The 24,877-nt window shown below is 49.6% G+C and overlaps 9 protein-coding genes across 9 annotated transcripts; 3 read left to right on the plus strand and 6 right to left on the minus strand.

The window, feature by feature from the left end:
• Positions 1–384: 384 nt before the first annotated feature.
• EV420DRAFT_270786 (uncharacterized protein) lies at positions 385–5,166 on the minus strand. Its single transcript, XM_060481485.1, has 7 exons — positions 4,737–5,166; positions 3,346–4,687; positions 2,914–3,298; positions 2,410–2,862; positions 2,150–2,355; positions 1,874–2,100; positions 385–1,816 (listed from the first exon to the last, which is right to left on the minus strand). Exons 1-7 carry the CDS (start codon positions 4,832–4,834, stop codon positions 682–684), a joined length of 3,846 nt encoding a protein of 1,281 aa, XP_060331710.1. The 5' UTR covers positions 4,835–5,166; the 3' UTR covers positions 385–681.
• A 2,831-nt stretch (positions 5,167–7,997) lies between these two features.
• EV420DRAFT_1307187 (uncharacterized protein) lies at positions 7,998–11,264 on the minus strand (the record flags this gene model as incomplete). The annotated part of the gene is made up of 5 exons (XM_060468508.1): positions 10,895–11,264; positions 10,777–10,844; positions 8,802–10,714; positions 8,523–8,749; positions 7,998–8,471 (listed from the first exon to the last, which is right to left on the minus strand). The coding sequence occupies exons 1-5, from the start codon at positions 11,168–11,170 to the stop codon at positions 7,998–8,000; spliced, it is 2,958 nt and encodes a 985-aa protein (XP_060331711.1). The 5' UTR covers positions 11,171–11,264.
• Positions 11,265–11,266: 2 nt separating this feature from the next.
• On the minus strand, positions 11,267–12,875 carry EV420DRAFT_1536306 (histon H1). The gene is made up of 7 exons (XM_060472870.1): positions 12,410–12,875; positions 12,290–12,352; positions 12,079–12,240; positions 11,789–12,025; positions 11,659–11,730; positions 11,558–11,605; positions 11,267–11,507 (listed from the first exon to the last, which is right to left on the minus strand). The coding sequence occupies exons 1-7, from the start codon at positions 12,614–12,616 to the stop codon at positions 11,496–11,498; spliced, it is 801 nt and encodes a 266-aa protein (XP_060331712.1). The 5' UTR covers positions 12,617–12,875; the 3' UTR covers positions 11,267–11,495.
• EV420DRAFT_1536309 (AMP-binding enzyme-domain-containing protein) lies at positions 12,859–15,089 on the minus strand. The gene is made up of 7 exons (XM_060472871.1): positions 14,706–15,089; positions 14,560–14,649; positions 14,396–14,510; positions 14,035–14,346; positions 13,710–13,976; positions 13,363–13,656; positions 12,859–13,313 (listed from the first exon to the last, which is right to left on the minus strand). Exons 1-7 carry the CDS (start codon positions 14,916–14,918, stop codon positions 12,907–12,909), a joined length of 1,698 nt encoding a protein of 565 aa, XP_060331713.1. The 5' UTR covers positions 14,919–15,089; the 3' UTR covers positions 12,859–12,906.
• On the plus strand, positions 15,090–17,017 carry EV420DRAFT_1536312 (histone H1). Its single transcript, XM_060472872.1, has 7 exons — positions 15,090–15,668; positions 15,743–15,805; positions 15,860–15,965; positions 16,023–16,078; positions 16,131–16,490; positions 16,543–16,698; positions 16,746–17,017. Exons 1-7 carry the CDS (start codon positions 15,561–15,563, stop codon positions 16,749–16,751), a joined length of 855 nt encoding a protein of 284 aa, XP_060331714.1. The 5' UTR covers positions 15,090–15,560; the 3' UTR covers positions 16,752–17,017.
• EV420DRAFT_1536315 (telomere length regulation protein-domain-containing protein) lies at positions 17,018–20,354 on the plus strand. Its single transcript, XM_060472873.1, has 6 exons — positions 17,018–17,682; positions 17,734–18,192; positions 18,246–18,329; positions 18,389–19,066; positions 19,121–19,250; positions 19,301–20,354. The coding sequence occupies exons 1-6, from the start codon at positions 17,043–17,045 to the stop codon at positions 20,313–20,315; spliced, it is 3,006 nt and encodes a 1,001-aa protein (XP_060331715.1). The 5' UTR covers positions 17,018–17,042; the 3' UTR covers positions 20,316–20,354.
• Positions 20,355–21,658, plus strand: EV420DRAFT_1536317 (thioredoxin-like [2Fe-2S] ferredoxin-domain-containing protein). The gene is made up of 6 exons (XM_060472874.1): positions 20,355–20,529; positions 20,581–20,610; positions 20,667–20,890; positions 20,942–21,152; positions 21,203–21,334; positions 21,384–21,658. Exons 1-6 carry the CDS (start codon positions 20,437–20,439, stop codon positions 21,423–21,425), a joined length of 732 nt encoding a protein of 243 aa, XP_060331716.1. The 5' UTR covers positions 20,355–20,436; the 3' UTR covers positions 21,426–21,658.
• On the minus strand, positions 21,531–23,427 carry EV420DRAFT_1620094 (Bestrophin, RFP-TM, chloride channel-domain-containing protein; the record flags this gene model as incomplete). Its single annotated transcript, XM_060475543.1, has 13 exons — positions 21,531–21,603; positions 21,653–21,686; positions 21,733–21,759; positions 21,814–21,972; positions 22,020–22,087; positions 22,141–22,162; positions 22,216–22,289; positions 22,340–22,846; positions 22,955–22,977; positions 23,031–23,156; positions 23,206–23,244; positions 23,294–23,326; positions 23,386–23,427. 13 exons carry the CDS (start codon positions 23,425–23,427, stop codon positions 21,531–21,533), a joined length of 1,227 nt encoding a protein of 408 aa, XP_060331717.1.
• Positions 23,428–23,912: 485 nt separating this feature from the next.
• On the minus strand, positions 23,913–24,781 carry EV420DRAFT_1763235 (uncharacterized protein). The gene is made up of 3 exons (XM_060480736.1): positions 24,641–24,781; positions 24,433–24,591; positions 23,913–24,373 (listed from the first exon to the last, which is right to left on the minus strand). The coding sequence occupies exons 1-3, from the start codon at positions 24,708–24,710 to the stop codon at positions 23,967–23,969; spliced, it is 636 nt and encodes a 211-aa protein (XP_060331718.1). The 5' UTR covers positions 24,711–24,781; the 3' UTR covers positions 23,913–23,966.
• Between the last annotated feature and the right edge of the window lie 96 nt (positions 24,782–24,877).

A 24,877-nucleotide genomic window follows, 5' to 3' on the forward strand; every position in this document is an offset into this window, starting at 1 on the left:
CGACGCTGATGTGATCACAGCGAAGAAGCACGCGATGTAAAGTTCGAATGATATAATTCGTCGCAATTTACCTGCCAAAGCCCACATGGAATCCGGAAAAAAAGGCTGCGACCCATGGGTATGATAGCATCTACCCTTAACAAGGCCCTACGCGGAGGAAGAAGTCTGACAGTGATGCATCTGTAGTTTACTGAGAGTTGACATTGTCCGCAGTTTCCATCAATCACAAGTAACGTTTGTCGTTCGAGGTTCCGTTCGAAATTCGATGCAAGTTCCAATGTTGAGATGTCTCTGATCGACGCTGCTAGTCATGACGTCACACATGGTCAGGAAATAAGAGTAAATCTTGAGTAAAAATCAGTAACTATAGCGTACCCGATCTAAATTGACTGAATTTTACAGCCAGTCCTTTGTTGTACAGATATATAAAGCCAATAGAAAGAGAAGAATAACAACCCCTGGCAAAGTTCTCCACAACGGCCGTGCCCTGTTTTGGTCAAAGGAGTGAAGAAATATACAATGTTGCAGGCTGGGTATCGATAGAGAAAGACAGCGCGAAAAGAACCAATTGGACACCGACCACACAGCGTAACATGAAAACTTCGGCAGTAGAAAACGAGCGTCACAGATAGCATGGTAGGAGTGGGGAAAAGAGTGGCGTCATGAAAAGTCGTGACAGTTTTAAGCATGGAATGCGCCCATGTTTTGTGGATTCTGAGGGTAATTTTGATACATGTATGCTTGATAGAGCTGGGGAGGCATCGTTTGTGCCGGAGGGACATTATAAGTGGGCTGGCCCATGCCCATCATGCCGCCACTTTGACCACCGAGGTTGGGGGACTGTGCACTATAGGTTGAGGCCATGCCGTTACTCCCGCGCTGTAGTCCAGCTCGAGAATTCATATCGTTCATGTCTGGGGATCGCATCCCGAAAGGATTGAAAGGGTCGGTAGATGGAGAAAAGGTGTTAGAGGCACTGGGAACACGGCGTAATCCTGGGGAGTTGGAATTGCTGTAACCAGGATCGACGTGGAGCTGCTGAGGCCCTGCCTGAGGATTTTGGCCACCCATCTGCAGCGCTGCCATCATAGATGCCAACCCTTGATCATTGGACGGATACCCAGATGGAAGTCCTGTCATTCCGAATTGACTCTGTGTAGCACTTTTTGGTTTCCCTGACGGAGGCCCGCTGCTTGTGTATGTGGGCTGGAAATTCGGAATTGGCAGACCTACTTCTTCAATCAACCTCCTATATGCCTGGGTCGCAATGACTTTCAGCTCGATTAGGACACGCTTCGTTGCTTCGATGTATTCGTACTTCTCCAACTGGTCGATGAACGGACTGGTGATGATTTTGTGAACGACCGCAACCCCATTGACCTGATCGCCGAGTACGTCCGTCAGGACATGATCACCCGGGGAAGAAAAGAGAGCTTCTACGATCTGTCTAGACGCGTCGGGCTCAATCTTTTGGTTAACGATTCTGAGCACCGTTAGAGACGCGAGTTTGTGGGTGCACAGGTGCGACAGATGAGGGGTGAATCGAGGAGCAAGAAGGTTGTATCTGGATGGGAAACCAGAAGTATCCAAGAGCCAGGTCAATAATAATGCACCGTTAGGGTTAGTCGCCAGCGGAATCGAATTGAGGATAATAGCAGTGGCGATCCGGCGCTGCTGGCTCAAAGTGATGTGAGGGCTTTCCAGGCATGCTCGCATGCTGCGGGCTCCGAAGCGACCTTGTGCAACTTCCCACATGCGGTCCACAATAGCGTCAAAAATAAAGTCGTTAGCGGGGGCGCCGAATCGCAGACAGCATCTGATTGTTTAGTTTCATCAGTCAAAAAAGAAAACGTCCCAGATGACGGAAACTCACTGAACGACATAGTTCCCAAACTGATCAAGAAGGAGTGGAGGGGCATAAGCCCTCAAGTTTTGGGCAATTAAGGCAATCTCTTCGGGCGTTTGAACGCACTCAATAATCTTCTGCGCCGCCCAAGTCCCATTCTTATGAATTCCAATCATGGCGAGATTCGGCGTGATACGTTCGAGCATAGAAAAGCGGGGTACGGGAGAACATCTCTCGAAAAGCTTCTGGACCACCTGCATCGATTGTAAGCTTCACATTGCCATCAGGACCTCCGACACATACCGTGTTACCAAGCCAGTCAGAGGCAAGGTCCACAATCTCGCCATCAAGGAAATCGGTAGCGACAGTATCTATCTCTTCAGTGCTCATGGTGCCTGAGTCCAGACGTTTGCGCAGCTCGCGTAGTTTGGACGCGTCCCACCGTCTGTTGTTGGTTCGTTCCGACACAAGCGGGATTGTCGTATAATACATGGTCGGCGGTCGGAATTCTGTGTGACAAGATTAGCATTAGGTAGTATGTAGTTCAAAGACGGGATCAGTACCGGCAAGGGCTTGAATATCAGCCTCCGCGTCACTACTACCGGCGCTGAGTTCCATCATGATCATCTGTTGTTCGGTTACCGCTGGTGTCCAACCGGCAGGTTTTGGTAAACCGTCCGACATGTAGGCAGCCGTATGCGAGCCTGTACCGATCATACTGAGTAGAAGATTTGATCGGTAATTCTCGACGGCACCGCTCAAAACTTGCTGGTCGGCAGGAATCGTGGACGCTCCTTTCACCATGCGAAGGGCTTGAATAGTCGCATTGACACTGAGATCACCAACACCTTGAACAGTGACACAGCCATTATCATCGGGCCCACCACCCTCTTGTCCATTCTTGACGGGAACCTTGGCAAATCCAATGCGGATGGCGCCGACGTCACTGCCCAACACATCACGACCATTCAGTGCTTTTCTGGCACGTACAGCATCATCCAGTCGCTCGAAATTGACTAAATATGGAGTTAGTTTCGCCACACTTCAACGTAGATGGTGAAACTCACTGAATCCACAGTTCTTGTGGGTCAAAACTCTGGCGGATTCAATGGGACCATAGGGACTGAAAACACTGAGAATTGTCGCTGGCGTAGTAGTTGATGGGATGGAACCAATCCACAAGGCTCTCGTAGGAGTAGACTGCAGCTGAGCATCCATACCTCCCATACCAATGTTTGCGCTGGCAGATTTTGCGGCGCCTCCAGGAGATGTAGGTCCCGGACTAGCAGGAGTACCCTTTGCCGGAGCAACAGGCGCGCTTTCAGCCTTTCCGAATCCAATACGCACAGTCTGACCGTTCTGCATGCCAATATTCCCACCAAGACGATTAAGAACATCTTCTTTAGCGCGAATGGCATCAGCCTGGTCCACAAAGTTGACAAATCCACATTCCTGATATTGATATTAGCTAGTGGAAGTAATGATATCAGTAAACAAACCTTCTCCGGAAGCAACCTAAGGCTCTCTATGGCGCCGTAAGGAGCAAACACATGAATGAGCTGCTCGCTCGTCACGGCACTGTCTAGATTGCCGATCCAAAGAGAACGTGTAGGCGTTTGGATTTGTGACGATGGAGTCTCCGATTTGGGCGAAACGGATCTATTTTGCGCACCTGGGGCGAGTAGATAGGCTGAAGCGCGGCTGGGGGGTGTCTCACCACCATTAGGGAAATGAACAGATGGTCCGACTCGAGAAACCATGTTCTTGTCAGCTTTCAAGATACCAGCCGGGTTTCCAATGTTACTAGACACCACGGACAGTCCCGAACTCTGATGGGTGAGCTCATTGATGTAGGATTGGGCGTCTACTACCCCCGCACGTCGCTGTAAAGAAAGAAGGGGGTCTTCAAGTGTGCCCACGGATATTGCTCGGGGTCTGGTGGGAGCTACAAGATGATCCGTCTGCTTAAAGCCTTTGGCGACATAAGATGCTGAGTAAGAGCCGTCGGTGCCTTGGGAATCATAAGACGTAAGCGGTGGACGATTGAATGCCTGTTCATCATAACTGTCCAGGTATTCCTCTTCCTCTGCTGCCGAGGGAGTTGTCAAAAGAGAGCCCGCAAGCGATGGCCTTGAACGGTAAGGATTCGAAACGGTACTGGCTCGTAACCTCGAAGGATGGCCAGCGAGGTTACCAGCAATAGCAGCTTGAGCCTGATGACGCAACTCGGACATTGTAGCAGCTGGAGGAGGACGATGACCATCATCCAAGCCCAAATAGTCCAGAGTGTGCACATCAAAGTCATCAGCACCTGAATCTGCAGAGTTGACGGAACGCAACTCGTCCAAGACTGGGAACCCATTGCCGTTGGTCGACGACAACCACGACGAGGAGAACAATGATGGTCCAAACGCGTTCTGAAGACCACCTGCAGGGAGTGTTAGTGACTCGGAACGAAGACGGCTGTTGGTTGGAACGCCAGTTGCGACAGACGCGGAGTGTCGCAGACTTGGACGGGCAGGTGCTACATTAGTGGGAGTGGCAGGAAGCTGGCGCTGAGGCTGGTCGATAAGTGATTCACTGGAAGCAGGGAGACTGCTCAGAGAGTTGGAGGCTGCGGCAAAGCGCTGGGCGGCGAGTTGGACGTTGGAAGGTAGGGTTCCAGCCCTGGCCCTCCTAAAACCCTGAGGATATGTCGTAGGAGGAGGCAAAGTGCCACTGTCCACTGGAGTCGTGACAGAAGGAGAAACCTCATTAGGAGGAGATCCACCTGAAGCAAGGGCGCGCAACGCGGGTGGCCTATACCTGCCCCCGGCCATTCTTTCCTCAGCCTCTCGTGCTCTACGCGACCAAATAAGATACTGGAAAGGAATGAAGAAAAAACACGCACCGCTTAGCATAAGCAGCTGAAGGTGCTGGAGGTGGTGTCTTCCCAGAGGGAGGAGCCCTTGAATAGGAGCCGTTGCTGTCAGAGGCTGATAATGACATTATACGTTTTTGAATGAAGAACAATTAGGGATTACGAATGTATTGGGCAGACGCTTGGCAGTCTGTATAGAGGACCGTCAAGGAATAGAGCCAATTAGGTGGGAAAAGTCGTCCGAGTAAAGGTGAGGACGATTCCCCGTCGTGAAACCTCTCTTGGGTGGTAAACGTTAAAAATGGCGACGAAAACCAGATTTTGGGGGTCGAGAGAGAAACAGACAAGAGAAGCCCAGGACTACTATGATAGATGCCTCCAGAAAATAGTACTAAGTAATAGTAGTGAATGGTGGATGGGAGCAAAGAATCCACCCAAGCTCTTTGCTCACGGTTCGAACTCCGCCGCCTTTCCCAGCTGCCACCGGCATCCGGCGGCCCTATATAGTCATCTTTTTCGAATACAGGTCTAGCACAGTATTCGCCTGTTACATTGTTGTTATCCCTGTGTATTATTTTGCTGTCCTTGTGAATTTCCAGTATGCTAACCACCAAGTTGCGAACAGCCTTCAGCTTCAGTTTCGGCCGGCTCAAGGTTTTCATTTGACTACTCCCCGCAAATTCCACATTTTCACTACGCCAAAGCTGTTACGTGGTAGCGTAGGGTCCTTTTACTGTTGCAAGTGCCCCAAGTTTGCTGTTGCAAATTGCTCGTTCTTCTACGAAACCGGAAGAATAGGATCTTTCAACAACGCGCATCATCCATGTGTTCGGCATCTACAGCCAGGTCCCCGTATACCATATGGTAATACTCATTGTCAGGCAGTGCCGTGTTGTTCCTTTATTAAATGCCTTGAAAGTCGGGACTATACAATGCTTCCTCGTTCAATCTGATACAAACAAATGTCTCCCTTGAAACTATGATCCTTGAGTACAGCCAAAATTCTCAGCATAACGTCTAAGTATTGATTTATGTAAATAATCTTCGTGGAGTATCACTCACCAAAAGATTAATCCTAGAACGATCACACCGATCGAATAGGCGACACCGATCCACGGATCCCGTCCTGGTCCACTGCTGTCTCGTGAAGTAGTACAGAAACAGCTAGTTTTCTATAGTACAGCTGCCTGACACAGAAGGCACAAGTCGGAATCTGCGGTCTCGGCATATTGATATTTCCTAAGTAGAGGGTCATGGAATGAATTTTTAGCGAGATTCGATGAACATCCATGCCTCCGCAGCGAGCGGTTTATCTCCCAAACTATGTGCCCGTCTCTAGCGATGAATCCAGACTCTGGAGTCACTGCATTTCTCAAGTACGTGTACCGGTGGAACTTGGATGAGCTGACAACTGGTTCAGCTGCTCATCGTAAAAAAGTTTCGTCCTTTCGTTGGTCCCGTATCAACACCAGGCTCTCTATAGTGTAGAAAGGCCATGTAAGTTTCGTATGAGTATGGAGAGCTCCTCCAGCCACGAACGGATGTCGTCGGTCATTTCTTCAAGTCACTAAGCTGGAATGGACGTCCCACGGAAACGGAGTGCAGTTTGCCGCTCCCTATTCAGGTGACAGTGAAGTCAGCCCCAGAGCTTCTAGCACGAAGGACCGCTGACGCAAAGCTGGATGGAGGTATTCAGACTACTTAGAGCGGGGATCAGAACTTCGATGGAGTAATAAACTGTGCTCCTCTCGCCACAGCGTAAGCAGTGTCAAAGTAGCCAATTGGTGCAACAGTGAATCGTGCGCAACCACCTGGTTTTCGAAGAGCTTCGACGTGGAGATCACCTTCGGAATGGTCCGACAAGGATGGGAAACCTTGAGTCAGTCTACCGGGAGGTTGAAAGGCTGCAGTACCAATGAAGAACGACTCCTTGAGAAAAGTACCGGCACCCAGCGAGGACCCAAGAGGTCTCAAATCCGTCGAGGACTAATCAGATAGTCCCCCTTCGCTTGCCAGTCATTCAAATTCATGATATTATTCTGTGGTCACTCGTCTTCTTGAAATTCCAGAGGTCCGGTAGGCTGTAGCATTCGTTTGACGGTCGTCGGCTCTGCAGAATGTGAAGAACCAGACCTTGGCCAATGAGAACTAGAACAGCGGGATATCTCCCCGAAGCCTGAATGAGTTTACACGACAGCCGGACCTGGCTTAGACGTCGACCTAGTAAGAACTATATGACTATGCCCTGATCTGTAGCCGGGACCGACACAAGTCTATTTCCCTCTCCAAAAACATATCTCTCGCGAAGTCTTGATTTGTTTAAACTCCGAGAATACTGAGTTCCGTTTCAGAAGCATGTACTATTAGAGCCTGAGTACTGAGTACTGATTAGTGACCCCGGATTGCAATCATTATGAGAATCTCCCAAATGCCGTCGTCGGCACAAGGCATAGTTGGACGTGCATCTTCCCCAAAGGTGCCTCCCAAGTCTCGCGTGCATGAGGCTTTACAGCAGTACCAGCGCTACGAGCTCGACAGCCAAACATAGTACCCAGAGTACCCAGACTTAATGAAGGAGGCGCCCAGTATCAGCATCAACAGCATCTGCATCATGTGGGGTGATGTAGAAGGTACAGAAGCAACTAGGGCGCCAAATTGAAGTGAGCACATGGTTGCTCGTACTCGGGGTTGCAATTTTCATAATTCATTGAATGGAAGACATTCGATACTTATAAGTAAATGTGGAAGAAGCCATGTCAAAACGATTCAATTTACAGGTATAGTACAAATCAGAGCAGCTGATATTACGATTTATTTCAATTGTCTATAAAACCCCACGGTCCTCCCTTCCAAGATAAAGCTAGAAAGACAAAGCCTCATAAGATACATGTAAGTAATATAGCGGCGCTGGCAACAGCGAGAACTACGATCCGCCCCAAAGAAACCGAAACGGAGCAAGGGCATAAGGGAGCATAGGAATCATAGAGCATATGAGTGAGGGGAGCGGGCGAACCTCGGCGTCATGTCGTAGAAAACCGTACTATGCAAAAAATAAAAGGCTGTATGCGTACTTGTTGAGTATAAGAGTGCTTGTCGTCGTAAGGTAAGAGGGGGGTTTGAAAGACAATAGAATCGAGAAAGTGAACAAGAGACGAAATATATCTGATACAAATCTAATGCAGTTGATTGGGAATTCAGAAGCGACACAATGTAGCAATGCGGAACGTCGATTCAATAAATTTAATACTCAAAGAAAACGAGTGGCGAGGTGGGGGGAATATAGAACGAATATCAGGATAGATTCCTGGATTCCCGCCTCCTCGAACGAGTCCGCGAGGCTATAGCCGCTACCCTCTTCGAACGACGTAATGGGCGGGTGTCCACATCTTTCGGCCGCTCCGGTTCTGGAGGTGGTGGATTTGAAGTTACCGGTAGATCACTGCTGGTCTCCTCTGCGTCCTTTTCCCATTCAAGATTGACACAAAGGGCGTGGAACATTTCTTGCTCTGTTGCACTGAGCGGCTCGTCATATTTGACCACGGCTTCAGCCTTATGCTCGTCGAGGACCACGTTTAATGTGGGCAACGGTTTCTCCTCCAGCACAACATTGAATTGGGTAGCAACCTCCCTTGCTTGCATCATACTAACAAAACCTTTGCCGAAACCGGGTGGTCGAGTCTTCCTGCTATGCCTCACGAACTCCCGTATCGCATCAGGGAACTGCTGATACAGGTCATCGCTGAGGAATACATCAAGAAGACCTGACTGAGACAGAGATGATGAGGACGTCCGTGTAGGTGTGGTAGGCGGAGACACATTGGTGACAGGATGATCACAGACATACGCTTGCGCAACATCAAGAGGGACCCACGTGCCTTGAATCAGCGGGGAACCTTTGGAAATGACAATGGCAGACGCTATAGTGCTGAGAACCGGTTGTGGCCCATGGGAGTACGCCGATATGGGGGTCAGATTGACAAAGTCCGTGTCAATCCTTCGGAGGACGGTGTATTCACCAATAGTCGTTCGATAAACGGAGATACCTGGATACTTACTTAGCTATGACACATCGATGATATGGAAAGAACAACGTACCCTCAACATCGGTAGCAAATATTTCCGGCACACACGGCTGACACGTCGTCACGACGACGACATCTTTCCCGCTCGCGGAGCCCTGAGAGGCACAACTAAGCCGTATGTCATTCGGAGACACACAGACAGGCAGCGGAGAGAAAGAAGCGTCTTCCATTTTGACTTCAGGCTTCACCTCATCCGGTGATAGTACAGGCGGCTGGGAAGTCATTTTCAAAGACGCAATGAGCGACGTAAGACTTTCGTCTTCCTTCACATCCTCGACTTTGAAGAAACCCCCAAGCGAAGCGACGGTTTTGGCGCGTGGTCGCAGCGTGGCATACTCTCTCGGATCATCTTCCATCCACGCCGACTCGCTGCCGCGACGGGGCATTGGCGAGCTGAGCTCATCGTAGTCGAATGGAGTAAACGGATCACGAAAGTCAAACGGACTTGCGATGGCCGACGTAGCCGATGTTGGGGAGACTAGAAGTTCTGCACCATTGCGCCAGGCCGTAAAAGACATCAAGGGTGCATTCAGATCGAGATTGAGATCGGGCGAGTCGACCTCCCGCTTGATGACGGTGTGATCAAGCGGCGACGAAGAGAGACGGTAACATTCACTGTCCCAATCACTACCCGGATCTTGAGGTTCAAACTTGACTGTGTTATCCTCATGTATGCGCCCGACGTCCATCAACATATGGGTGGCGGCTTCTCCAATGACCTGAGTAGCTTTGACTTCTTCAACCGTAGAGGGAGGACGTATGCCAGATGCATCAATGTCGTCCCAAGCATCAAGGATGCCCTGCACATCGCGAGGCTCTTGTTTGACAATGGAGGGAAGTAAAAGAGGAGGGGCAGAGAAGGGGGAACGAGGACCTGGTGATTCAAAGGAGGTTTCGGCATCGTTATCGTTGTCTTCAAAGTCGGAGTCAAAGTCCGATGAGGGATAAGCATAATTACCCTCTTCCTCATCACAAGACGAATTGATATAAGAGGAAGAGGTGTTCCGGCTGCCACCGAAGGTAGAAAAAGTATTATCATCATCCTCTTCTGAATCTGGAGGAGGCGATGCTAAAGAGTAGGGGACTGAGGTAGAGCGTCTGAATCGAGAGAAAGAAGAGGCGGGAGAAAATGAAGGATGGTCGCTGGATGGGGAGTACGGGGGTATAGAGATTGATCGTCGCGGATATGAATGCATCGACCATTCTTCATCATCGGCATCCTGCGAAGGACGAGAATCCTCGCCTTCTGAATCAGACTCGTCGTTAGAGTTGTCGTCGGACGAGTCGACAGGCATTTCATTATCATGTTCATCGTCTGAAGAGAGGGAGAGATCAATAATGTCGGCAGGGGGAGGCGGTGGAGGAGGCGGGAGCGACGGAGGGGCGACAAATGAAATACATTTCGCCAAAGGCTTCAGCCTGAGAGTAAGCTTGACCTTTGGAGGAGGAGCGGTTTCAGTCTCGCTAGGATCCGAGTCCTCATCGTCTGAAATTGCTGCGCGCACACAGCCTCTGGGTGAACGGCGCTTTCTCTTCTGACCACAGCGTTCTGAAATGGCAGCAGAGCTACGAGTCTCCCTGTTCCGCCTGGGGACCTCCTTGTCCTTGACGGTAGAGGAAACGTCGACATGGTCGCTGAGCCGAATTCCTGCTCTGGCGAAGGGACAGGGGGCGCCAGTGACGCGACTGAGGTACCATATCATAGTGCCCTTCCTGAAATTAGTTGATCGTAAAGGAGTATTAGGGTCGGAATGTATGTTTTGATGGGCACCGCCCGACTTTGAATGGAGGGCGGGAAGGAGGAGATCATCGGAAGGAGTTCCGGATAGAACATGCCGGAGGAGAAGAGGCTGATCCTGTTGAACCTCACAGCGATGTAGATGAGAACGTATGTAGGTCGTGATGGCCTGGGAGGCGGCAGAAACGCTGTTTAAAAAAATATAAAAAATAAATGGAAAGTGAGATCAGAGTCATGTTGGATGACATACTTTTGGCAGGCCAGACCCTGCGCCACACACATCTCGGCAAGGTCTTTGATCGTCACGGCACGGTTGTCCTGTGGAGAACTGATTGGAAATGGAACATTTAGAGAGAGAAAAGACGTACAACGGAAAGGAGCGCCCGCGCGATTGAATGAAAGACACGGCTGGTTGCATCGTCGGGATGGAGGACGACGTGAGGGGATGGGAAACGGGTCTCTGGAGCTGCTGGGTAGTCGTCCCGAAGGCCCGTCTCAGTGGCTGCTGGTGCTGGGGCAGGTCTGAGCTTTCGATGGGGTTCAGGAGACTGGCGAAGACGTGTCGAGGGCTTGATGGTAATGTTCTGGCGAATTCTGGTTGCATATGCGTGAACTGGGGCTGTAGTAGTCGCAGATTGAGTCATTTAAAGGTGGAAAATGCAGAACATGGGGGGGCAAGGACAAGAAGCGGTGGAGGTAAGCGTTGGTCAAGGGAAAAGCTGCGATTTCGTTCAGGGCAATCCATGTCACCCGCTAGCGTGCCCTTCTATATTAGGTCATCCATCACTCCCTGTTGCCACCCTGTCGGGTCCCCTGTCACTTTGGGTTTCGGGGTCCTTATCTCATTCTGGGCGTTTCCATATATAGATATCCGGAATAACATCAAGCATGACGACAATAACATACTAAAACTACAATAATAAAAATAAAATGTCGTCAAAAGTACCCATCTCCTCCCACACTTCCTTCTCAAGCCGAAGCCTAAGTTTCCACCGTTAATGAGATTCGTGTCTACACAGTTATCCCCTTACCTTAGCCCTAGAAGTCGGCTTTGATCGAACCTTGGAGGCGGCACCAGTCTGGTTCCCTTATATCAATCACACGCTATCATTTTAATCAGGCCACCCCTTACCTTTTTCGTCGCACCTGCGGTCTTCCTCGCTGCCGTGGGTTTCTTCGCTGTAACCTTTGTTCCAGTTATTGTCTGCCGAAAAGAAATAACGAATTAGTATACAATCATTCTTCCCGTCATTTCGACAAACCTTCTTCGCTGCACCCCTTTTGGATGTGGTGGCGGTCTTTTTGGCCGCTGAGGCAATCTTGGGCTTACCGGCAAGCACCTTCTTGGGTTCCGCTTTCTTGGTTGTGGTCTTAGCAGTGGCCTTGGTCGCAGTCTTGGTAGTTGCCTTAGCAGGAGCTTTCGTGACAGCCTTCGTTGCTGATTTCGCAGCAGGCTTCTTGACCGTGGTGGCTTTGATCGCGGTCTTGGGCTTAGCGTTCTGTAAAAGCATATCAATCTTTGGACGTTCCTAACACTCGATAAACAACAAACCTCCTTGGTAGCTGTGGATGCCTTCTTGGACGGGAGCTTCACCTTGCCAGAGAGTCCCTTGGGCAAGACAAAGACGCCGTTATCGGCTCCAGTACTGATAGCCTTCTTGAGTTGGAACAAGTTGACCCCTACGACTTCGATATTGTATCGGTCCTCGGCGTACTGCACATACATCAACACGACGCTACGACATACAGAAATGACTGCGTACCTTCTTAATGGTGCTACGAGAAACTCCCTGGCGCGCTTCCTCCTTGTGGTCAGTGATGCATGCCTGTTGCAACCATCAGTGAACATACTATCAACGATAGACGATTCCAACATCACTCACGGTAATGATATCCTTCCACGAGGGTCGGGTAGCAGTGGTAGTAGTCTTTGCTTTGGTAACGGTCTTCTTGGTCGTGGTGGCCTTCTTGGTTGCTGTGGCTTTCTTGGTAGTAACAGCCTTGGTGGCCCTGACTTTGGAGGCAGGCTTTGAAGCAGGCTTGGCGGCTGAAGCAGGTTTGGAAGCAGATACGGGAGTTTCAGCAGACATAGCAAGGGATATCTGGGTAAAGTCTTGATGAAGCTGGGGCGTTGAACTTGAAGGGGGTGATCTCGAGAACCTGAATTCTGCAGCGCCCCTTTTAAACTGGAACGCGTCTGACAAACAACGCGTAGTCACATGATGAGATAATCAGCGCGCTCAATCAACAAACTACGCGACGGACACTGCCACAGCTAATTTCCGTATTCAGGACGTTCTCCTATTCTTCATTGATCGGCCGTACTAGTTCCCCCAGATTCATAGTGACTCTATTAATATTGAAACTGTTTGTATACCAATCACAATACAAGGAATGATCCATTGGTCTGTACCCTCGCTCTGACACCAGCACCGACCCAGCCATCTTCCTCTTCGGTACTGCTTCCGTTACTTCCCCCGCTTCGTACATCCACGTAGTCCTCAACACCACCTAACAGCTTACCCACCGGTGGTCCGCGGACCAGGAGTGCACCCTCCGGATCACCGTCTTTGGCAATGTCTTCATCAGACACGCCTAAAAGTCGAGCTTCGATGTTGATGCTGGGAGGTCCCACATGCGCTGCAGGTGATGCGGCAGGGAAATCTTGAAGATCTAGGGGATGAGAAGCAAAAACAGGCGCTGCGACAAGTGGATGCGTGAAAGCATTGACAAATGCCGTCGAGAATGCGACCCGCGCCGGCGTAAGAAGGTCGGATAAGATAGGCCCTAAACGACATTTAGCGTACAGCAACATGACTGATATCGGACTTTTTACCTCCGCTTACAACAACTGCTGCAAGAGTGCCGGCAGCATCACCGATAACCTTCGCCCTAGCATTGTCAAATACGAGCCGGTCCCATAAGCTGTCTTTAGTCAAGAACCCTTCCGCGATCCCAGAAATTTTGTGTCTCCATGCGAATGGGTAGATCAGGGATGCTTTTTTCGCACGATCAAGAATGGAAGATACTAGGGTTTCGAGATGACCAGGTTTGATGAACAGGACAGTGGGAGAAGGAATTGGGTAATTTTTAAGAGTCGCGACATCCGCAACATCAGCTTTCGCAGCAGCTGAAAATGATTATAAACTTGGCGCTCCTCTGAAAGATATATATGGGACTTACTGTCGCTAAATGTAAAAAGCTTCGAACTATGCAGTGTCGCGAAACTAGTGCCTTCAAAAATGGCAGCATAAGCGATAGCACGACCGTATGCTGTACTCAGGGAATGTGCAGAAACAATAGTGTCCAGAGGCGAGAGGGGGTGGGATGCAGGCAGCAATGCGCGAATGGCCGCGACGCCTGCCGTAATATTCTCGTGGGTGAGTTGAGCCCCTTGCATCTGACCATTTCCATTGGCAAAGAAGGACACAGTAAAAACATCGCTGGGTTCTATCAAAGGACAGCCTTAGAATGTTCACACGATGACCAATAACAAGTTGCAACATACTGGGTACCGGACTAAGAATTTTCTCTGTCTTCACACCTTCGCGCTCGACGTCTTCCCATTTCAGAACCTTAACCTTACTCGCGACGCGAGCCATGGCTTGAGGGCTTGGTTCACCAACAATAATGATAGTGTGATGTTGGCCGCTCTCTCCCGCATCATAAATCAACTCGAGCAATTGAAGAAGTAACTCGGCATGGGTGACAATGACTGTGGGTGGATGAGATTCCAGGATTCCAGCGAGAAGGTTTGCAGCAGCAATTGTGAACGACGGAATGGAATGCATAGCAAGCGCCATGTCACTGATAATGAATTCTACCTCTTTGTGAGAAACATATAGCTAATGGGATCTAATGATACATACCAAGCGAGTCATTGAGTAGGAGAAGGACGTTAGATTCCTGGGATTGTATACCGGTCAATCGCAGTAGACCAGTCCCAAAAGCCGCGACGCGGTCTTGTAAGCCGGGGTTAGTAATCTAGCTGAGTATTAGACAAATAGCTTCAAAAGGGTACGAAAGATGGCACCTTGGTGTTCCAAAGAGTACGAGGCGCATCATGGTCTGGCTTGACCAGGTCACTGAGAATGTGTACATCCTTTGTGGGCCGCAGAGGAAACTTTTCATATGAAAATGTCAATTGCCACGTACAAGAGTGAACGACGGTCTGCGTACCCTTCCCATCAGTCCAGTCCCATAGTTCCTGTATACAGCACTTTCTCCCGGATTCCTGACACGAGCAACATCACTTTGGCGACCGAGAAGGATAGGGTGCACTAGCGGCTGAGGTTTGTAGAAGTTGTGCAGCAGAAAGACGGTTGCTGCAATGAGACCAAGCAGAACAGTCAGGTCGTCGGTAACCAAATAGTCGGAGATATCGACGCCCATCTTGAAACAGCGGTAAATCCAGCCAACGTAGGCTCGTCTGTACGATTTTCTCGCGTAGATGAGAGGCTGAATGTGAGAGTGTGAATGGACCCGAGCGGCCCTTTTGCGTGGTACGTGGTAGGTAACGACGGGCCGAGATTCCAAAAAGGGCCGACAAACTGAGCGATCGGCCAAACTGCACCTCTTCTTAGGCCTATTGGATCATTGACCTTGCCTTTTGCTTGTCACTTGTGCTGCTATTCACTCACGCAGCGAAATAAAGGCTGTATATTTCAGCCAGACTACTACTACTCGGCTGGCAGGCTATCCGATGACGACACTGCAGCTGGGTCCGTTCTCAGGATTCTCATTGGCTAAAACATGTCCTCTGTTTTCTCTGGATTCCAGTGTTGCCTCTGCCTAGGCTACAGCGCTTGATTGGTTGTTTACAAGACAGCGTCGTAAAGGCTCTGCCATGCTTCCCAACAGTACTGAGGGAACTACCCATTTTTGTCGCTTGCCCTTGGAACGGTCTGTGCACCATTGAATCCACGTGACCAATCTAGGGGTCTTGCAATCAACAAACGGGCTACTTTCAACCCACTTTCCCCCTTCTTCACCATTTCTCAAGTACCCGCCTCCTCCGTTATCGCCCTTACCACCATGCCTGCCGCCGTCAAGAAGTCTTCAGCAAAGGCTGCCACCAAGTCTGTCGCTGCAGCGAACAAGTCGGGCGCTGCAACGCACCCATCTTGGGTAGACATGATCAAGGTTCGCGTTGTCTTCACCTTCCTCCAGCGCCTCCTTTGCTCGGATCTTGCTCACTGCTAACTGGTACATCGTAGGAGTGTATCACTGCCCATCCTGAGGATGCTCGTGGCGGCGTTTCTCGGCCAACAATCAAGAAGGTGAGGCCGCACGAGGGTTATCGTCACCCAGATGTTGACAGATTTTCGTTCCAGTTCGTCGAATCCAAGTACCAGATTGACCTCAACAACACCGCCGCTTCACAGCTTAACCGTGCTATCACTTCAGGCCACGAGAAAGGCGTCTTCATCTTGCCCAAAGGTATGCCACTGTCGCATTGTCCCGATATGTGTCCGACGGATGTCCTCTTTGTTATAGGACCGTCGGGCAAAGTTAAGCTCGCCCCAAAAGTCCGTGCAGATGCTGCCAAGGAGGTATGCGTCTTCATGACGGTCATCATGGGTAAACGCCTGAACCACGTAACAGAACGCCAAACCCGCAGCCAAGAAACCCGCCGCCACTGCTGCCAAAGCCAAAGCTCCCGCCAAATCTACAACCGCTAAGAAGCCTACGTCCAAGACAGCAACAAGGGGAAAGGTCGCCACTACCTCCAAGACACCAGCCAAGACGGCGGCGTCTAAGACACCCGCTAAGACCGCTCGTACGACCGCCGCCGCTACCACCAAGACTGCTCCCGCTACCACTAAGAAATATACGTCCAACGCTAAGAAAGCTACTCAGGCGAAGAAGACCACCGCTGCGACAAAGAAAGTAGTCACTGCGAAGAAACCCAAGGTTGCAATCACGAAGAAGGCCTCTACGGCGAAGAAGGCTTCCACTAAGAAGGCTAGTCTTTATACATCCTACTTTAGACACATTGACTGAACGGATTGTATAGGCCACGGCTGCGGCCAAGAAGCCTACTTCCAAGGCGAAACTTGCAAAGCCCAAGGCTGACGTTCCCGCTTCCAAAGCTAAGCCTGCATCCAAGGCGAAGCCTGCGTCCAAGTCTGCCACTACCAAGAAACCTGCATCTAAGAAGGCGGCTGAAAAGGTGCAAGACATACTTCTTTCCCGCCTCCACTGCTGACATGCACACAGGCTTGATGAACATCATGTTCTGAAGCCTTTCATGTTCTCGGATTTCTGTAGTTGGAGGAATATAGGATTTATTTTTGTAGTGTATTTCTTTTCTCTTTTGTTCTATCTTATTCTATTCCAATGGCCTCTTGTACCTATCTTGGTTGTATTCTGTATATGTACGATGTCCGACCCAAGTAGCTTTGTACTACGTACGGATTTACCCTGGCTACCTTTTGTATATATTTGTATGCGCGATATTGGCGCGCCTCGATCATCTCTTGCTTTGACCACAACGCGTACGTTTTGAGAAATTCCATGGACAATACTCTGGGTACAAGAGATGTTGTTAAACAATTGCGATTGCCAGTGGGTGATATCACCACGCTGCTTGCTCTGCTCAGCGGCCCGCTCGATTGTTTGGGGCTGCTGCCTCCCTCGTTGAGAAAGTACAACGTTAACCCTCTTCCCGATGATGCTACCCAGGTGCTTAGGCATATATCTACCATCCAGCAGGCAATACTGCAGCACATATTCCCGACATGGGAGACAGCTCTCGCCGGAATCAGTGCGACCTCGATCCTGGAACAGTACTTCTGTCCGGATAGCTTCTCGTATGCTCTGTCATCATCGGGGGATGTTGCGCTTTCTGCGTATTCGACCATTCTATCTGTACCTCTATCGGGATATTCCATTCGCCTTTTGGAACGCCTCACAAAAGAGTATCCAGTCGATCGATTACACAGAGCTACCTTCTCCGGGAATGGCACTTCGAAGAAGGACGTGCTCTGGGAAGACTGCGTACGAAATATTGCTGCTGTCCCGGCAAAAGTGGCGAACTCTGCTGGTACAAACTCCATTCCTTCCTCGCTGGAGCAAGGGAATTACTTTACCAGCCTCTCTGTTCGTTGCGAAGCTCTCATTTCCTCGTTAGCTGCCAATGCTGAGCATGAAAGTGGTACGGCGTGTCTATTCTTTAAGGAAACTGTAATGTTGAAGCGCATGCTAGGTGTTGTTTCATCCGTTGTTTACCTTCTCGTCAAGATGGTGAATCTTGGCCTGCTTCCTTCAAGTCCCCCAACACTACCATCACAAGCATCCTTCTTTCTGGCAACGCTGCCGATTATCAGGAACCGCCTTGATGGCGGTGCGAGCGAGAACTATTCCAAGATTTGGGCTGAAGTCTTCCTCGGATTTCCGTCAATCGCATTGCAAACGGTATTAACATCCCTTTTTGCGTCGTTGAGACGCTTGGACGCGCCACTAGATGGGAGTGCATATCAAAGGGCTTGGGTCAAAAGAGAAGCGCTATTACTTGACCGGCTGGTTGGCCGGCTGTCCCCAGACAACGAGGAACTTTGTGAGACAGCGATTCCCGTCATTTTAGGTCGTAATTGGGATGAATCTTGTGCACGAATTTTCGTCTGTTGGGTGGCGGGTCCACAGACGCATGATATTGATGAGAACGGTGATACAATTCATATACGTTTTTGGCCCTGGTTTACTCATTGATTTTACCAGCGCTGGGTCACTTTCTGCAAGAAATTGTAGCGGTATGGTCTTCACCTGACCACGTCAAGCATTCACTTCTCGCTCGACACCAGTGTAAGCTAGATGTATTCTTTCGATGCTGATAGATCCGACTGAGCTGGATAATTACTTAGATTTCACCGCTCTTCTGGTCCTCACGGTAGCATACTTCAAACGTAACTCACCAGAAGTCTCCGGCTTAGCGCAGGGAGGAAGCTTCATCTCCGGCGTTAGCTTGTACATCGGACACATGGATCCCTCAATTCGCCGATGTGGAATGCTGGCTGCTGAAGTTGTTGCCGGTGCAGCCGGAAAGAAACTCAATTTCGATGATTGGGAAGGCGCTGGTGATGGAAAACCATGGGCTCGAGCTCTTCGAGACCTACTTCGCGAGCGTGCCGTGGACTTTAATACCTCCGTTCTTGAGCAGGAGGAACCACTTCCAACAAAAGAGACAGAGAAGCTCAGTGGGGCCTCATCGATACACGAGGAATCACCTGGCCATTCTCCGGTGTTACGCAGTAATGCAGGCTACGATTCTGATGACTCTTTAACTGGTTATGCATCCCCGGCTTCTTCGCGCTCTGCATCGCCAACACCATCCGAATTAGATGATATCGAAAAGGATCCCACGCTCAACGTTACCAAAAAGAAGCTTTCTAGACCCGTCTATCTTGTTCAGCTTGGGGAACTATTACGAAGTAGTGGGGTGCAACAAAGCGATGCGGCTCTTGAAGCTGACAGGATCGAAATGGCCCTCTCGTGCAGCGAAGGTCTCATCCGGAAAAAACAGTTTTTTGGCACAGAGCTAGGTCGGCGTTTGTATCACTTCACACTTTGAAACATGAAATTCATGCTCAAGATAGAGGAAAATGCTGCCAACCTGGCGTATGGTCTTATTGCACTTAATAATACCTACAACTTGGAGAACTTCGACGCACGTCGACAAAATGCTCTTGTCGCTCTCGTCGCCTGTTGTCCCCGGAAGACTGCACCGTACGCTGGTTTTCCACCAAAATGTGCTCCTCTGATACTTTTGAATACAGATGCCTAGTCGATGAGTTTTTCAAGAACCAGTACAACGTCGGTCAACGGTATGTCATGCTCAATGCCTTAGCACTAGGTGCCAGAGAAACAAGCGGATTGGCGCATGCACCCCTACCCCAATTTCCAAGCAAGCTGCTACCGGCATCGCTTCACAGGAAATACATTACAAGCCGGGGTCCTGAAACGAGCATATTACCGGCCATCATGGGAGACCTTACTCGACAAGCTATTCAAAGCAGCAAGGACAATGTGGGGGAGAGTGCGCCTACCCTTGTTCGCGAACGACGGTTGCGCATACAGAAACCGCAGATGGTTTCCGAGATCAGAAGACCAGAGCGCTTGAACGAACCAGCACAACGCAATGCTGTTAAATTTACAGAAGTCGCTGCGGAATTCTTCGTAGGGCCACTTGTCAACCGATTTTGGCTTTTCCTTCGAGACGAGCAGATGCGGGAAGAGCGAACTGCACATTTGAAAGGAAGACAGGCGTACTATGGCGCTGGAACGGGTCTTATTCTCAATTCCCTTGTGCTAAGTTATTTTCTTAGTACACTGGGCGTCTTGCTTCATGCCTCAAGGAATGCTCCAGAATGGTCTGCGGTCTTAGGGCCCGATGCTCTGGAGCTGGCAGTAAACATCGGAACTCGGCCAGTTTCTCGAATAGAAGATGAAGGAGAGTTTGATGGCGGTGAGGGAACGAGGAACCAAGAGGGTGGCGGACCAATGCAGAGGGAAGCATCGGTTCTTCAGTCTGCATTGGAATTGGCCCTTGTGATACTTGAAGGATATCAGGAGCTGGATGAAGGGAAATCCCTGTGTTTAGAGCACACTGCACTTCTTTTTGGCGTGGGGGAGTGGGCAGGTGCCGTGTTTTCCCGACTGGACAAAGGGGAAAGGGTCCAAGGTGGTGGTGGTGCTTCGGAAACTGGTCTACAGCGAGCAGCGGCGGGAGTCCTCCTCAAGGCTGATAATATTACCAGCAAATGGCGTCGGTCCATGATAAATACAATATAATTTTAGTGCTGATAGTAAATGTGACAATTCTCGTGATCTGATTGGCGGGAGGGACTCGCACCGACTAGCCACGTGGAAAGCCGAGTATCACCAGAGCGCCAGTTGGAATTCACGACCACCAATGTTCTCCAGATTAGCTCTGCGACTGCCTGCACGCCCGCTCGCGCGACGGATATCAACGACATGTCCTCGCCAATCAGATGCTCTATTTGTGGTTCGTAACTAAATTCTGCTTTTGTTTTCGTATATTGAGCCCTCATGACAGCATCGGGACACACCGTATAACAATCCCAAGGCATGCATTCTCAGCAATTCACATCCAAAACGATTCGACTAAGTCCATTGAAATAGATTGCATTTGAATTCAACGCCGACAACCTGACGCGAGCGAAAGAAATCATTGCCAGGTACCCACCTCAGTACAAGAAAGCGGCGGTAATTCCCCTCCTAGACCTCGGACAGCGACAGAACAAGGGATGGACGAGCATCAGTGTCATGAATTATGTGGCAAAGCTCCTCGAAATGCCGCCTATGCGGGTGTATGAAGTGGCTACTTTTTATACCATGTTCAACCGGTGCGTACTTTGTCTTGCATTCTGGCCGGTCCAATCTCAAATCCTCTGTAGTGAACCGATAGGCGAAAACTTTGTTCAAGTTTGCACGACGACTCCTTGTATGCTGCGCGGTTCGACCGACATCCTGAATACCGTATGCAATCATCTCGGAGGTATACATCCTGGCCAGACGACAAAGGATGGCAAGTTCACAGTGGTCGAAGTGGAATGTCAGGGCGCCTGTAGCAATGCACCAATGATAGTCGTTGGTGACGATTTCTACGTCAGTGACAGCTCAATAGTTCAATTTTGCCTTGCTAACGTGTTTTCTAGGAGGACTTGACCCCCGAATCCACTAAACGTATTTTGGACGCCTTTGCTAAGGGTGAAAAGCCTAAAGCTGGACCCCAGAGTGGGCGTCAAACAAGCGAAAATTCGGCGGGCCTGACAGCGCTTACTACAAAGGCATGCACAGAAATATCTGATAGCTAACTACGCTAATTGTTCATTTCAGCCATATGGTCCTGGAGAGTTCTGCTCCCCTGAGTTTCAATGAATGTCCAGGTGTCATTAATATATACGGAAAGTCCTAAACCGAATGTCCTTCCATTGTGTGATTTCATGGCAGTGTTTCGAACGCCGTTGTCAAAGCATTGGTATCTCAGTCATCTCCTTCACCGTCGTCATAGCCGTATACTCCCTCCCCTACTTCAGGAAGTCGAGTTATCATAAATCTAGAGCCGACCATGAGAAATCAGCCGATTCCATAATAAAGAAGCTTACGCGATTTCTTCCTTCAGATCTTGGCAGTATGTATCTGCGAAGAGTCAGTTAGAGAAGCAAGATAATGAAGTCACACATACCGAGAGGAAGATCAGATTTATCTGTTCCTGTTGAAGACGTTGCGTCAAAGAGAGACGGCACCAGATCAATTGCATACTCACCAAAGGGCATTTCAATTTCATCAGCAATACCCTCTATGCCCATTAAAGTGAATGCAACAACGGTGACGATGGGTATCATAGTCCAGCCAAGGTCATTGACCATGGTAAGTGGCAAGGCAAATAGATAGAGGGTGACACATTGTTTTAGATGAATTCCATCTAAGGGAGAGATAAGAAGACGAATGAAACACAAAAGATACACGTACAAGAGGGCGGAATTGGGGTATTCGCAACACGCTCCATAGTCGTCATTTGGTCGACCATGCTCTGAATTCTGTGATTGTCGCAATATAAGTCAGAATCATTCAAAGATTGCGAGAATTTTACAATTGAGTCATCGCATTTGTACCTGCGCCAACGTTAGTCAAGATTGTGATGCTTCCCTACAGTCAGACAATTCACCTGCTGGCCCAACAGTTTCTAGCAATCCGTCCCGACGAAAACGGAATATCATTCGGCCTAACTCATGGGAGATACTACGCATAGTCAGCCTAAGCACGGTCAAAATAATCGATCGGGCACTAACATTAATGGAAGAGGAAGAGAGGTCTCCTCGGCAAATTGAATTGATAATAACGGTGTCGTCTGACTGACAAGGTTCGGCTTGCTACGCTTCACACGCACTCGCTTTGTGGCATTGGTTCGGTCAAGCGACGCCATGCCGCTGCTACTATCACTTGGCGACGGCGATGAGCTACGCGTCGCAGAATACGCATCAGAACGATACCCCATATCTTCGGCTTGGAGGAATGAAGGCGGGAGCAATCCACGATAGTCTTCCCAATTGATGCCATCTTCTCCACGAAGGTAGTGCTTAACTGCATAAGCAAATGCTAGACATAGACGCAATGCATCTGCTTTCCTGCGTTCCAACTGTTTGGGTGTGATGGTTTTTGTTTTTCCTTTGATAGAAATCTCTTGGTCTGAAGGTGGAGGCGCAACATTCACCCAGATCAGACGGGAAAGATTTCGGATGTTGGATGTCATGGATGCAAATGACTTTCGGCCTTCCCAGTAACGATCATAAGAAGTGCTTTAACCTCGTCAGCAAGCAAAGAGATGCAATTGAAAGGCAGAGAGTACCCATTTCTGAAAATGACAATGAGAAAGGATGAGCTCTGAAATAAATACGCGTACTAACCTGAATACCAGTATGAGGCCAACCTTGAGCGGAGAGGTCAAGATATGTACATCTGTAAGAGCACGCGCGAACTCACGACCACGGATAGCAAGGGAACAACAGAGTTCGTAAGTTGGACCCGATGACCCTTGGTATGTGCATAGGCAACAAACGTCGCAAAAATCGTGACAGTTAACACGGGTCCCCAGATACGGGGTATAACCTGGCATCTGTTTAGGATATAAACCTCTCATCGCAGAGTGTGAACGTACGCTGCCTTTGATTCTGAGGACGTCAGGAAGCCATGAGTACTTCAGGAGCGAATTAGTGGCAGTCATTGCGTGTCCCACAAAATTTTACCTTTCTTAGATGTTTCCTCTTGATCTTGGGTGGCTTTATGGTGGGTGGTTAGGCCTTTGGGGAGTAAACGAGTACTGGAGAAATTTACTTACATTTATGATTGGCAAGAACGAGTCTTTCACCGTGTTGGTCATGGATGCCTAGGGACAAGAAGTTCGAACGAACGATGGTTGCTACAATAAATGGCAGCTCAGGCCCAGGTTCCGTCTTTACGTAATTTACAATATCACGGGTCCGCGTCACCGGCGCCGCAAAGAATTCGAAGGATTCTGATACAAGAACTAAATACACACAAAAAGGACATTCTATCTTATAATATGAGGGTGAAGTGTTGCGTAAAGTGAGTCTAGCGTCTTTAGTAACATCTACTAGCTGCACCAACGAGCGGATAGCATCGTGGTGACTTGCGCACGGAGCTTGAAGAACGTAGCAGAACGGGCGATTGTAAATCTTGAGTGTTATGAAATGGTAGCGCTCGAAAGGGTCGGAAGGGGGACAAGGTGGCCACTCCGGTAGGACGTGAATAGGATAATCGTCTTGGAAGCGTGTTGAAATGGTCTTGCGTTGATAATAAAGAAAGACGTTCTGTCAGACTTTCGACTGGCGTGTCATCACAAATGCGGCGTTGTACAGAAGGCGAGATGTTGGCAGGACTCGGCATGGGGGAACACGTCTATAGACTAGAGAACTTCTTTGGACCTTCAGGCTGCCGAGCTCGCGTTCGTAATGGTGAAGGGGGATAAAGGGGCATTGACAAGACCTGCTGATCCGGCGTGTACCGGCGTGGGATAATGGCTACTATTAGCGAGGAAAACGGATGAGCAGGAGAGGTCCCCGAATACAAGCCTGGGTCACAAACAGCGGTGAAAGATAGACGACTTCGGAGAGCAGGCCTATTGGAGGCCAGGCGCCTTTGCGACATGGAAGCAGCGGTGATACGGCTAGGAGAAGACGGGGGAGGAGACGTCAAGTTCGGTGCCTTTTTCATAGGGTTGTGCTCAGGTGAGATTCCAAAGGCGAGATGTTTCCAGGGGGTCACAGCAGTGATAGTACTGATAGGGCTTTCGGGTAAGGAAACACCTAAAAAAATACGATTGTGAGAATCTGACAGTGATACCACAAACTGGGAAAACAAGTACCATTGTAGCGAGTGATGATATTAAGGAGGTCCCGAATCCGACGTGGCTGGAGGTTGTGTTTGACCGCATAGGCGTGTACAAGACGGCAACGGGCCAAAGACGGCGCCCATCCAGAAGCACCGCCTTTTCTGAAACTCAGGATACGATATTTTGATATAGCTGTCGAAGCATCAGAACACAATCCAGGTGGAAAGTTATCACTAGGAACCTTCCAATAGTGCGAGGTCTACTTGTTGGGTGTTGTGAGGTCTATTCACGTTGGAACGACGGCGCGTCATTCTGAAGGACAGGGTCACAGATGACAGATTCCGAAAGGAAGGCGAAAGAGTGTTTGATGTCGCGCTGGAGGACGAAGGAAAGGTAAAGTCGGCTGCTCAAGTATTTGTCACGTCATAGGTCGCGTAGAGCACGTGCACGACACGGGACCCGTGAGTCGCGTCGCACT

This window comes from Desarmillaria tabescens, assembly GCF_030435595.1.
Source record: "Desarmillaria tabescens strain CCBAS 213 chromosome Unknown EV420scaffold_14, whole genome shotgun sequence".
NCBI classification, from domain to species: Eukaryota; Fungi; Basidiomycota; class Agaricomycetes; order Agaricales; family Physalacriaceae; genus Desarmillaria; species Desarmillaria tabescens.